Here is a 14,159-nt window from a genome sequence, read left to right as displayed (position 1 = left end):
GGGATGCCTTGTGAAATTGTGCTTTAAAGAAACTGGAGAGTACTATTTGTGCAAAACATTACCTCCTGTCAACAGACACAAGAAGAGAAAGTTACAAACTACAGGAGAGGCTGGGAATTTGCTGTAACTCTTCAAGAACTATTTGTTTTGAGAGCCAAGTATGTACTTTGCTGTGATTCTCATCCTACTATTTTTAAATACATTTAAAATATTTAAATATATTTACTGTCTTTAAAAATAATGTGTATGTGTGCACACATATGGAAACATATATATAAATATATACGACCTTGCTAGACCATTATGTGAATTTGAAAAACAATCAGGTAACTGCATAATCAGCCCTACAAATTCCATTTATTGTAATATGTTAATGTTAGAGTAATACCATATTTTTAAAGAAACTCAGTATGTTCTTGGTTCCCAAAACAAACAAAATCCCCACTGAAAGTTAAAAGGCCCATAAACAGGATTGCTGATCTAATGCATTGCTACACATCTTTATATGGCACTCCAGACTATGGTGGAAGAACAAGTAGGATAACAATCACGTACTTCTCAAACACCTCAAATTCCCAATAACCTTTGCTACACACAATTATTGCAAATCCAGTCAGAATTTCAATATACGTTTTCCTTTTACAAGTCTTCAGGCTCAGACACACATTCATGTAGCAACCAGCAGCAACAATTTAAGATAGTACTGCCCTGTGGTTGGTTGTTTACTGTCCTCACAGCAAAGCTGGCAGAAAAGAACTGCTTACACAAAAACCTGATCAAGAACAGAAAGTTAAACTGACAAAATAAACTCAAAAAATTAAAGAATTGCATGTTAATAGCAAGACAAAGCACTGTATTGTTGATAAAGTGTCATCTAACCTGAATAAGGATTTACTTTTTCTGTATCTTAGATACAAAAAAATGTCCCTGTATGTAACTAAATCTAAACTTTTAAACCTGAGTGATTTTCATAAAAATACAAGACATTCAGTATTATTATCTATTACATTCTACCTGTATGCAATTATGCCTTAGAGACTGAAAGTAACACGTAGCTGCAAGAAGTATGACAGGCTACACTAAAGACATAATCTGAAAAAAAATTAAGCTAGATAAAAAATGAAAACAAACTGGCTTCCATTTTTAAGGTAAATTGTCCTATGCTAAAAGTAAACACAGATTTTTTTTTTCTTAAGATTCCAAGGATTTCCTCTACATGTTGTACAAATACCAATAAACTTACCAACCAGAGAAAATATCCCAAGATAGTGCAGAGTCGTCAGAGATTCCATCCAGGAGAAAGGACAGCAGTTTAAAAATCAAATAACTACATTCACTACATTATGAAGTGAATACAAGGCAAGCTGACAGTATAGAATATATATGTGTGTATATATAAATATTATTTTTTCCCAGAAATACAAGAAATGAATTAAATACGTCACACAATTCAAGTTACATGTTGATTATCATGAACTGATGACGGTGGGATGAAAGCCCCACACCCTTAATATTTGGACACTTAGCAAAGAGCTGTATTAACTACTTTCATGTCCTTTGAACAGTTTCATTTGATTTTGCTGGAACTAATCACAGTGCAGAAAGTTAAACACATCTAATTTAAAAAAAAAAAAAAATCAAGCATTTAAACTTTTGGCTGTTTTTCTTTGAAAAAATCCAATAAGCACCCCAATTTGACATCTATACAAAACCAATACATTTGTGTATTGCCATCTACCTTCCACATTGTCATATGTAATGTGGCACTGCTTATTGCGCTGTTCTCTTAAGAAAACAGTATTTCCTAAATCATGCTTAAAATTCTTGGATGTTTTGATAATTTGAAAAATACATTTTTCTATTTGTACATAGCATTCTTACCTCTTCTTCCTTCAAACACATCATTGATTTCTCTTAACAACAAAGACATGTCACTCAGTTGAGACTCCCAGGCCTCACAGAACACCTCAAGATTTTCTTTTGCAATCTTGCTCGATGGATGTAATGCCAGTGTTTCTGCAGCAGAAATTATCTGGACAAAACCCAAAATATTTACCTTTATAAGTCCTAGTAAATAGTGTTGCACATGAATTTACAAATGCCTTCACAGGCAAAATACAAAACTAAACCGCTACTACTGTTATCTTCGTGGTGCATTCATCTGCGATTTGCAGGCTTGATGATCTTCCTTATGCATTCTTTAAGCTACTGCCCAACATTAAAGCATAGCTCTTCCTTAGACCTGCTTTGAACAGTTCAACATCAGCTCACCAAAAAATTCAAGGAAGTAATTTTTATTTATTTATGTCCAGTAGAAGTGGCCAGATAAAAGCTAAACATACCTGTGGGCCAGTGACCTGAAAGGTATCTTCTGCATGTATGCAAGTAATCTCGAGGGGCTCAGTTCCAGAAACATGCCTCAATAAGCGACACATCTAAATATTTTTTATAAAGAGAAAAGAATGGTAAAAAATATTCTTTCATTAGTAGTGAGAAAAGGAGCACATGCACAAACACACAGTTATCAATAGTACTTTCACAAACTTATTGGAGATTGCACAGCCGAGCATTTCTCAGGAGGCATTCACAATAAAAACAGGACTAACTCCTGACTTGGAATGTGTAGAAAATAACCAAGAAAGTCTTAATAAAGAAAAGTCTACAACAACAACAACAACAACAACAACAACTTCACATACTTACGACTGAACAAACCTGAAAGTAATAAGACACTTACAGAACTTGGAAAAATTGCAGTATAAATGACTTCACCAAAACAGGCTTACTCGGAAATTAGCAACCATGTGGAAAATTTAGGCTTTCATCATCCAGGGGACTGAATTATCTTTGAGCAAATCAGCATCAAATACTTTAGGGAAGAAACACTGTTTTTTACCACAGTAAGCAAAATGTAGACATTCCTTTCTTTTTTTTTTAAAGTAAGATTAAGTGTGAACTTTGGGCTGAGATGGGATACTATAGTTTGCAGATCAAAAGGAGAATTTCATACAGAGACAACACATCTGAAACTAACTGCACTGTCCATCATCAGAAATCCTATAAGGCCTCACATAAAAAGAATTTAACCTCATGGTTATGCCTGGAAAAAAAAATAAAATAAAAATCAGTGTTGCACTGGAACACTAATTAGTCACAGAAAAAGGAGTCATTAAAGCTGAAATTAAAAGTCCACGGCATTGATTTACCAGTCCTGGAAGTTCAAGAGTGTTGCTTCTGCATATTCATGCTGCTGGGATGAATACTCAAGCCCCATGCTATATCAGAATTTTTTAGAAATTTATGTGTATTAGATGCCATGCAAGCATAGTGTCTGGCATCACCATGTTCCAGATCAAAATGGTATATATTTGTATGTCTTCTACTGATGCAGTTACTTCTGCTCCACCTTAATACCACAGCATGTAACAGAATTTGTAGAAGTGAAGCAAAACCTTATATGTACACACTACTGAATAATTCTTTACCAAAAAAACCGAAACCCAAACAAACAAACCAAAAGAAAACCAACAAAATTCCCCGCACTATGCCTGAAAACCTAAGAAGGAAATTGGGAAGTTCTGTTTGAGTAGATACTACAATCTGTGCTCTGAAAAGTTCAACATACCAACATTGTATAAATGCTAAAATTCCATAAAGAGTTCTGGCATAGAGAAAATATAAATGCAAATTATGAAACTCAGGTTGTCGTCACTCCACCTAGCTCAGTGCACTAATACCACCTTAGCAAGCCTTGCTCGCACAACATGTGCTTCTTCACACAGCTCAATACCTCTGCTTAACACCATGTATCACAAATATGGCAGGCTGAAAAGGCAACCCTCATCATCTTGGAAAGGAACACAAAAAGAGGCCATCCTGTTAATGTCATTACCAGGAAGAGAAAGCAAAGGTCTCGGATAAATCCAGGAGGCCCCTGCAGTAGTATTCTTTGTGCTATCTCATACTGTGTGTTGGAAGTGAGGAACACTCATAAATGCAGTAATATCTCTCTAATGCTGCCACTTCAGGCTTGTTCTAGACCACATTATCTCCTTCTGCTCATGGATAATTTTCTCTATCTGTCAGACTAGAATGCAACAAGGAATACATAGTAGAGATCCCCTCCATAGGTACTCCTAGGAGCCATGATGTCTCAGTAGTCTTGGAAGTATTATTTGGTCACATGTGTTAATACTACCATACGAAACCATGCCTGTATCAGCACATGAAACATACACACTGCTTTTCATGAAGGAGAACAGATTTTCAGTGGCCCTCTGCTGACTTACAAAAACTACACAAGATCTTCAAAACAATCAAGTTAAGTGGATTAAGAAACTTAAATTTACATTCCCAGCATTCTAAAAGTGTGTCTTTAGGTTAAGCTGTTGCTGGATGCCTACTGCTTGAAAGAAAATGTCTATCTATCATGTGTACTTGGATCTAGAAACCTATTTTTCAACTAATATTTTAGCCCCAGTACGTACATATGGATAATACAGAGTTAAATGAGTTAGCATCGAGGTCCAGAAGGAGAATTGGGTAAGACTGTACATCCCTTTCACAACTGTCTGCCATGGTGACTCCTTTGGCTCAGATCATATCAAAACCAGTACAAAATTCAACACTACACTCAGAAAATAAAATAAAAACTATAAAAAACCACCTCAAAACCTTCCTAAAGAATAGATTAAGACAAATCTGGCCACTCATTTTCTAAGTGCCTTACAAAATGAAAGGAGCCATGAACTCACCTCAACAAGTTGTTCTTTCTGTTCTGACAACTTGCAAGTATATTCTGCTACAGCTTCAAGATTTCCTTCTACTCCTGTGATTTTTAATGCTTTGAGAACCATATGATCTGTATGGTATTTTAGCAGATCTGATGCAAAGGACGTTGCTGCACTGTGGACCTTGAATAGCATAAAAAGAAGGAGAAATAAACCTTGGAAGACAAAAACTGCATCCAGTACCAAATCAAATCACCTTAAAGGACAAACTGATTTTTCCAAGAAGTAAAAAAATTACTGCCATGAAAGCTCATATACAGCCTGCTTATTATCTGAGGCTTTATTTCTTCAATTACTATTCAAAGTACAAAGATATAATCCAGTGCACTCCAAAAAATCCCACCCACAACCAAATATGGAGAGAAACAAAAGAGCAGCTGGGTAAAATCGGGACATGAAGTTACCACACTGCTGCTTTCTGATAACGTTACAGCTGGGAAAAAAACAGGTGCAAATTTTAGAGCACCAATCTCAGCATAAGCATGGCACAATGGCCCCTCTACAGCTCATGAACACACTTTAACAGCATCACACCAAAGCCACACATCATCTGAGTTTATACTATACTAGAAACTAAGTTCCTATGGATAAATCAAATTCTCAGTGATGCAAAGAAAAGTTAGAATATAATCAGCTTGTGACACAGCCTTAGAAAAGTAAAAAGCATCTTTTGCAAGGAGACTGATAGGTCTTGGAGAAGTCCCAAGCGCTCTCCCTAACCTCCCAACAAGCAAGGAGAACCTTCCTCTTGAAACACAGCCCTAAATTCAGACACAGTTTCAGAGCCATGGATCTGCTGAGACTGGGCTGTGAAGGGCTCTGCTTGACAACAGCTAGAAGTGACTGCTGCTGTTGGTTCTAATGACTAGTCATAGTAGGCTTACCTATGCCCTGTCATCAGCCCCATTTTAAAAATATAGGTAAAACTAAAATAGCAACCTCTTTAGAAACAGCAGAGCACTTCCATGTTTATAATACTATTATGAGTCCTGTAACATTATACTCATTCAGCTGGACTGCACTGAACAACCTTGGCTGTTGAAGAAGAAAGTTAGTTTTCAAGTTCTTCTGAATGCAATGTACTTGAAATTGTGACACTGGTGGGCCTTCACTCTGTAGAGAAGAGAACGTTTACTAGGACAACATGTTGGAGATTTTTATTCCACTGGACTCTACCTATTTCCCCTCCTTCCCTTAGCAACACTGTCTGTGCAGTCCAGAATTAGGTTTTCAGGGGTTTTCTGTTTGTTTCTTAATTTCATGCAGAAACTCTGAACTGTCACCTCAAAACCTGTTGCAACTGGTTTTTACAAAAAAAAAAGCGATGGCGACCTGGTATAAACTATTTCTTTAGCATTGTTCACATGCCATTAAAAATTAGCACAAACCACTGATCTCAGAAATGAAGTCAGCTCTGAATAAGGGATATCTGCAAGGCTTGTAACGAGTAGGAACTGGCAATTCTCATTTATATATAGGTTACATAGAGATTACCCTTTTCATTAAAAATTCTTTTCATCCTGATCTAAAAAAGAAATTTACTTCTACTTAATGCTGTCTCTGATCATTAGCAAGAAAATCATCTCAAGGAAGGAATACAGCTTTTGTTTCTTCCATAAAGTGACAGAGATGGGAAAGAACTACTTCTAACAAGGCTGTCTTCTGTTCTCAGCCACCCAGGCTCTCAAAAACATTTTAATTAGAGTCACAATACTTAAATTTCAGCAGCAGGGAGCCTGGTTGCTGATACACTGCAGCATCCAAAGTCAGACTGACAGGACAGTCATTCTCAGCCATGTACAAAGCATTGCTACTCTGGGATCAATCCTGTCACTACATAGAGAACAAGGAAAATTATGTAATACTCTAAATTTACTTCTACGAGTAGCATTAATCCTGTGCATTTTATAAAAGCTATTGCTAAGCAAGCTCTCATACTATACAGGCCACCAAAGTCAGTCATACAGAATTTAGGATCTGTTAGTTTAGAAATCCAAACCCACTCAATTTCTTCCATAATTTCTAAACCAGCATGCTACTTTTCCACCAACATTGCTTTTAATATGGAGCGACATCACAGGGCACAGGTAACCCACTATTTTGTATTTTATGCCACCTTTGTTAGCTGGTTTACAGAAGGGAATTTCCTCTTATTGCCGCATGACAAAATTCTGTAACTTAAGTGTCACAAACATAGTCTTTATTGTATGACATTTTCATAAATAGAAACACGTGGGCAGAACAATATGGTAAGATTTACATTTATGGAGCTGCTAGAAAATAAAAGATATTAACTATTTCTTCCATACACTATATTCCAGCCACCTTTGGCTTTATGATTTGTGCAATTACGTTGTTGCGAACCATTTTTACTGGGAACCCCTCCTCCTCATTCAGCACACGGGAGCAATGTTACTCAAAAAGGATAATCTTACAGTTAAAGCAGATGAATGTCACTCCAGAAAAGCTCTGCTACTGACTTCCTACATAACTGTGACCAAAGGAAAAACTACTAATCAAAGTGCACAAATTCTGCATCTTTCATTTTCCGGGGGCCCAACACACTGTCTGACAGCAGAAGTGCAAACCACTTCACTGCAACTGAAATCGATACAAAGCACTGTTCAGATTTTCAGGACAGCTGTGGAAATTATAATCCAGAGGACAAATTTCTAATTTTGCCTCTATTAAAAATACACAGCATGATTTTTTGAGCACTCAAGGTTTTCCAGTTACAGCAGCTGAGAGCTCAGTCTGACCAAGTTCACCGTGCATCTCCAACACCTCTGCACTGCTCTGTAGCCTAGCATTGAAACCCTCACTCTCCTTAGTCTTCATTTTTCCATCTGTTTAAAGGAACAATAACATGAAGCAGCTGAAAAGATATCTGAATGCTCTGCAAATATTTTGGAAGCTGCCAGAAGCCACTAATTCTGTATTTGGCTGAAATCTGTAGAACAGACCAGGCACCAATACTATCTGTTAAAATGGAGAGCAAGGACCCTGATCAGCAATCGCAGTCCATCCCATGTACCAATGAGACAGCTATCTTGTACGTGTATGTAAGCTGGCACCCAGCACGCTTGCATTTAGGAAAAGAATGATTTACAACAAGCACATAAGCAGCTGCCAACTGTCTAGAAAAACACCTGAGTATAAGGCATATTTCTGCTATACAAATCATAGAACAGGTTAAGTAAAAGCAAAGAGCAAATGTAGTTTATTCAATTATGCATACATTAACAAGAAAAAGTATTTAAAACAGTGATGCATGCATTACAAAAAAAGTTCAGTCGTTACATTTACAGTTATGATTATATACACGGTAGTATTTCCAAACACTTCTCTTTTTTATTGCTGTCAGAGTTGTTAACAAAGAGCCTACATATCCAGCAGATTTCTAATCAGTTTTAAGTAAGGACACAGAAGACAGCTGCATACTAGCTCCCTGATGTAATTCTGATGTAGCTATTCTTGTCTATAAAGAGATAAGCAGCCTTTTTGGGTACAGGATCCTATTTTGCAACTTCACTTAAAAGAAGTAAGAAATTCAAGCTTTCGTTCAGTTTATGCTTGCTTAAAATAGGCTTACCTCTCTTTTAAGTTCATTCATGCACTGGCATGTTTTTAAAATGGCTACTTCCAAGTCTTCCATGAGATCCTTTGTCTTTTGGTTTTGCTACAAGCCAAAGAAAGCAACCGACAAAACATTACACAAAAAACCACAGCAAATCCCACCTTGACATCATGTGTCATTACATCAAGTTGTTTTAGAAGAAAGTCACTTCTTTCTAGATACATTTTCATTTGCACATGTTGTGTATATTTTCCTTGAAAAATTCCCTTACAGAAACATTTACTACCGAATCAGATCTAAAAATAATAGCAATGCAAGATACTTGACTGCTTTTATTCATCAGGAATTTATTTGTAAAACTCACTAAGCTTTATTCAGGAAAAAGGGTTTCCTTAAGCTTTACAATTTCCAAAAATCTTCCATCTAAACAACCCAAAGTAGAGCAACAGTTTAAGGTTTTTTTTTAATTATAAATACCCTTTAAAAATAAAGCATTACTTAAAACATTATACCAAATGTCCTACATTGCATTATAAAAGGGGTACTTAAAGCATCCTTGTAAGGCTTTAGATCATTGTCCAATTTAAATAAGTCCAATAGCTAACAACATTTTGTTGAGGTAGCTTCAAGACAGTAGCTTCCCACTTCTGCAAATAGCACCTACCTATGGAACAAGTCAAATGACAAGAGACATACACTGTGAAAAGAGTTAAGTAGCAGTCATTATGCATTCTCCTCCAAAATATATTGCAGAAAATAATTCTAGGTGGGACCATAACACGTCCATAGCTGCAAAAACCCCTCAGAGTCTAAATTAACATAAACATACACACAAAATGTATGTAGATCTAGACATGCACCCCTTCCTTTATTTAAAAGGAAGAAAACCCAACACCCAGCCAATATGATCAATTTCTCAGGTATTCAAGTCTGTTCTAAGTCTCAAAACTACCTGTCCCTCAAATTTAATGCTTTCCTTCAAGTAATCTGTGTAAAAGCATATCATCACAAAATGACACAAGGAGCACAGTATTTTACACTCACTAGTGTATGCTTTTTATTTCTTTTATTTATTTAAGATATAATTTTTATTGCTTTTTCCATGTGTCTGGGTTTTTTTGGTGGTGTTTTTTGTTTAAACACAAGCAAAGGGATTGCCTAGACAAGATAAGGTTGCAGGAAAACCTAAATCAGGACAGTAGCTTGCAATTATATGAGCTTGAACATACACAGGAAAGATTTCAGAAACATTTAAAATTCACTCAACAGCATTAGATTATCTGTTGTGCTCCAGCTAGTTTTCATTAACGTACACTAATACAAACAAGAGCAGATCAGTGATGTCAAATCTAATTTAGACTTGACCTAGGTTACAAGCCACTTCTGTTTAACATATACTCTTCACTGAAGACTCACTCTGCTTGCTAAAAGGAAGTATGGTGAATGGAAAGGGAAACAACTAGGCACTCGAAGAGCTCTATATATCCCCCAATTCATGATAATATGAAGGCATCATAATATTTTTTTAAAATAAATAATCCCACTTGAATTACATTAAGTGCCTTAGAGAATATTCACCCTCCAGTGAAGCTGCTGAGCTGAAACTAAAAAGCCACTTCAGTGAGCTGATGCTATTCTATCTGCTTTCAGCATCTTCAGTCACAGCTAGGCTGGCTTATTTATTAATCAAAATACTTAATGCAGAAGCACACATGTGCACACCCAAGTATTTTCATGGATCATATATATGCAGAGTCTTGTACTAGGCTTTCATTTCTACTACTTGAAATGAAGCATGTAAATTATCTAGAGGTGATCAGTTTCTACCAGTAACAGAGCTTAGAAATATCCAAGTGTACTGGTTTCGGCTGGGACAGAATTAATTTTCTTCATAGCATCTGGTCTAGTGCTCGTTTGGATTTGTGATAAAAACAGTGCTGATAACACTGGGATGTGTAAGCTATTGACAAGAAGTGCTTATACAGCTGCCTACCAGGGCTAACCACCAACACCATGCTAAACACAGTATTAGTTTCTTATAGTTACAAGATTCTATGCAGTTAATATTCTACATGTGTCCTCTTTGTAATAACAACAAATAATGTCAATATTACCAGTAAGATTTATATGCTCTTCAAACTGCACTACTGCATTAAGAATGCCTGACTGCAACAGCTGATTCAAAGAGGAGAAAAGCAACAAAAATGCTCTCATAAGACATACACTCAGTTAAATATCCTATATTAGTACACATCTGCCGTATTTCAGAGTCAGCATCAGAAAAACAAACTGTATTTTCTGTCTGTGCTTTCCTCCTCCTTTTACATGTATCCTCTATCGTGTTCAAGAAACGAGATAAAACACATGACAGAAGGAGGCTTAATGTGCTTCTTCTCTAAAAAGGAAAACTACCATTATTTAAACCTCAGAAAAAGGACAAACAAAAATTTCCTTGTAAGTCTTAATGTCTCTTTCTCATATCTCCTCTCTTCACAAGATTAAAAAAAAGTCAATTTTAAGAATATTTCTGTTTTCAATAGTTTACGTGTTTTCAACATTATGTTGAAAACAAGAATGAGAAACTACGGTTACTGCCATGGGATCAAGACAATTGAAGTCTCTGAACTACTCAACCAAAAGACTTGACTTCATAAGACTATGCAATGACACTTCCACTTGTCTTCCTGTTTCCACTAACAGCTTCATTAAAATGAGGCTAACACCTTAAGTAGCCTAATTTAGCCATCAAAGAATCAATGAAGCAACACCACTGGGGCAGGGGGAAGATACAACATACTGAATCTGCAGAAGCACAGAACAAACTCTGGCTTCCTTGATCAGCTCTCACTGTGAGCAATACACACAGATCTCTCTTCTTAGAGCAGAGGAAACACTGCATTCAATATTTCTTTCCAAAGTAGAGGTGAAAAGATTTACTTTGCTAAAAAGCTCTTACAGCTTGCATCCACACTGAAACCAGCTGCTCTAGTTCCATCTTAGCCTGCTTAGACAGCTCCAAAATGTGTTCTCTGTGCTCGTGACTGGTATAGGCAGAGTCTGTGAAGTCTTCCGTATGTTCCAGGATAACTTCCAGCATTGTGGAAAGGTTCTCTTTTGAGAGAAAACACAGATTCTCACGAAGACCCTCCACCTTATTCTGAAAAAGAAGCATATAATCCCTTGAGAATCCATGTGGTTACACATTTGCGACGCAAATGCAGAAAATAGATACATCATTTAACATTTTATTTTTCTGCTCAGAGCTTTTTTTAAATTTTTGTTCACTTATTTTCAAAGTAATCCAACAATATGCTTGTATCCAGACCTCCAGTTTAGGGGTTTGGATTTTTTTTTTAATGTAATAATACCATCAGCAAATAACTGGTCACTTATCAGAAGTAACAGCAAACACATTACTGTTCTACTGCTGTCAATCAAAATAAGTTCAGTAAGTTTCAGAAATTGTGTATTCGGATTTTGTTTGATCTTTCCACATCAATATCATCATATTGCAAATTGAATACTTTAAGGCACTTCACAAAAAATTTCAACCAAATTCTCAAGGAAAAGACAGAAATAAGACATGGTTGTTCATTAACTGTTCTTAATCAAGTATGAAAATTTTAAAAGCCTTATCAAGAAAAATAGAGCTACAAGATACAATTTCAATTCATAACATTTCCTTTGAATGACAGTTCACTCTTTTAAATGTTTGGATTAATATTTTTTTGTGCAGTTTTAAAAGCACTACCAATTACAAAGCAAGAAGTCTTCCACAGCTATTTTAATGAAGTTCTGAGCAGTATCCTGATACTTATGTTTATTCAATGTTCAAGGCATCACCTTGAATGTATTCTGATTCAGGAGGAGATGGCAAGTATCAGAAGATGTATTTTAGCAACAACAATGAAATTGTAACCACCTCTTGCCAGATTCTCAAACATTTGGGACAGTTATTTAACTTAACACTCCTGAAAAGATGTAGCTCCATCATTTGAAATTCATTTTATTTTCCCCAAATTCTACTTTTGAGAATTAATTAGGCTGTAGAAAACAGTATTATTTCTACTCTTACCTTGAATTCTTTGATGCCAGAATATATGCTGATGGGGGCCATTTCATTTTCTCCATTTGGTCTGGAGTCAGTCACAATTTCTATTACCTGTTCCAAGGCTAACCTCATCCGATGAAAAACTCCATCTTTGTTTATGCGAGCAGATTCACAGTCTGGATGCCTCAGACAAGTCTTTTTAAAGAAAGCAAAGTATTATGAATGAGTACACACACAGTATAGCGAAATGAATGCTTCCTGCTTAGGCAAGTCTAAAGAATATGTCAGAATATGATAAATTCCTTCAGTTAAATTGCTATTGTGTCAAGTACAATCCAAAACATTACTCGGAATATAAGGGTTTTCCTCTACTCATTCTTTACTCTTACACCCTTCTTTAGCATGACGTTTACAGTGGGGCTGAGAACGAAGAGTCAGCTATCCTGCCAGGTGCCGTACTCTGATTTATCCAAGAGCACGCATCCTCACTCACCTTTGAGGCAGTCAGAAGCATCATGGTGCACTTCTCAAGAACAGCCCTGGATGCTGCCATTCTAGCCTTTTTCTTCTCATCTTTCAAATCCTAAACACCAAAAGAAAACGTGACCTATTACACAGTATCTAAAATGTTAATTGCCTGTGGGACTGTGAAAAGGAAACTCTCTTGCAGATGGATCGGTCGTGAGAAAGCTCCATTATGTCTGACAACTGTTATTTTCAGCCTAACTCATGATCTAGAGCTTGCTTTTCAGACTAATTTTAATTTATACATTTATTCTTGTCTCTATTCAATTCAGATTTCAAAGAAGGAAGATTTCAAAGATAGTGTGTTATGTAAACTGTCACTAATTTTGCTATCTTTATCATACAGCATTATTCATAAAAGGGAAATCTCAGGGGAAAAAAATTTACCTGACAAAAAAAAAAATTGTCTGAAATGGGGGAGAGGGTAAGGCAGAGACAGAACACCAGGTTTTCATTGTACTGCAGTGAAGGAAATGCAAAATAAATTTTTATCTACTTCAGTGTTAGATTTACTACGTATCAGTAATAAAGTTTTAACAGGCCCAATAAAGCAATTCCTCTGTAGGAAGGTATTGAGTACGGGAAATTTTCAACAACTCTCCTGGGAGAGGGATACACCTGCAAAACCAAACCATACCCCAGAAAAATTCATCAAAAAGGAAGAATTCAGAGTCCAAATTGGGATGGGGGTGGGAGGTAGGGAAGAGAACAAGCCATGAATCCCTCAACATGTAAGAGGGTCTAACAAGAGGCAGAACTTAACAAAGCTACAGCTCAGATTTTCTGAATGCTTGTGAAGAGAGCTGAGTGCTATTTGAGTATTAAATGGGCAACTGAATGGGACCAGCTGAAAAGGGAACAGTTTACAGGACAGAATTATCCTGATTTACCCCAGATGAGCAAAAACCCTGATAAATCACAGCAGCAGTAGCCTATTTTGACATTTTTATAAAAAATTTATTGACCAACTACAGAAAATCTTTAAGATCAAAATCACCACCTAAAAAAAAAAAATCAAAACAGCTAATTTCTGAAGTTCTGACATTACATTCTGATAAATCTGATCACACTCAAGAATGTCTGGCATACCTATAATTATACTAAGGAAAAATACTTTGAGGAAATTTCCTCTCTATAAAACTAAAGATGCCACATAACAGCCCACACACTGTAAAGTGAGCATATCAAGAAAGTCCTGGCAATTTGAGGAGTACTA

The 14,159-nt window shown here is 36.3% G+C and overlaps 1 protein-coding gene across 1 annotated transcript in view; it reads right to left on the bottom strand.

The window, feature by feature from the left end:
• The window catches only part of CTNNAL1 (catenin (cadherin-associated protein), alpha-like 1), a 54,603-nt gene that overhangs the window by 11,759 nt on the left and 28,685 nt on the right, over positions 1-14,159 (bottom strand). The window contains exons 7-13 of the mRNA XM_010189919.1: positions 12,912-13,001; positions 12,443-12,613; positions 11,324-11,524; positions 8,383-8,469; positions 4,755-4,913; positions 2,343-2,435; positions 1,882-2,032 (exon numbers count right to left, since the gene is read on the bottom strand). Of these exons, the coding sequence (XP_010188221.1) occupies positions 1,882-2,032; positions 2,343-2,435; positions 4,755-4,913; positions 8,383-8,469; positions 11,324-11,524; positions 12,443-12,613; positions 12,912-13,001 (952 nt within the window). The remainder of the gene's footprint in view (positions 1-1,881; positions 2,033-2,342; positions 2,436-4,754; positions 4,914-8,382; positions 8,470-11,323; positions 11,525-12,442; positions 12,614-12,911; positions 13,002-14,159) is intronic.

Source organism: Mesitornis unicolor, unplaced genomic scaffold, assembly GCF_000695765.1.
Source record: "Mesitornis unicolor isolate BGI_N332 unplaced genomic scaffold, ASM69576v1 scaffold4398, whole genome shotgun sequence".
Lineage (NCBI taxonomy): Eukaryota > Metazoa > Chordata > Aves > Mesitornithiformes > Mesitornithidae > Mesitornis > Mesitornis unicolor.
This window is presented reverse-complemented; position numbering and strand designations above follow the sequence as displayed.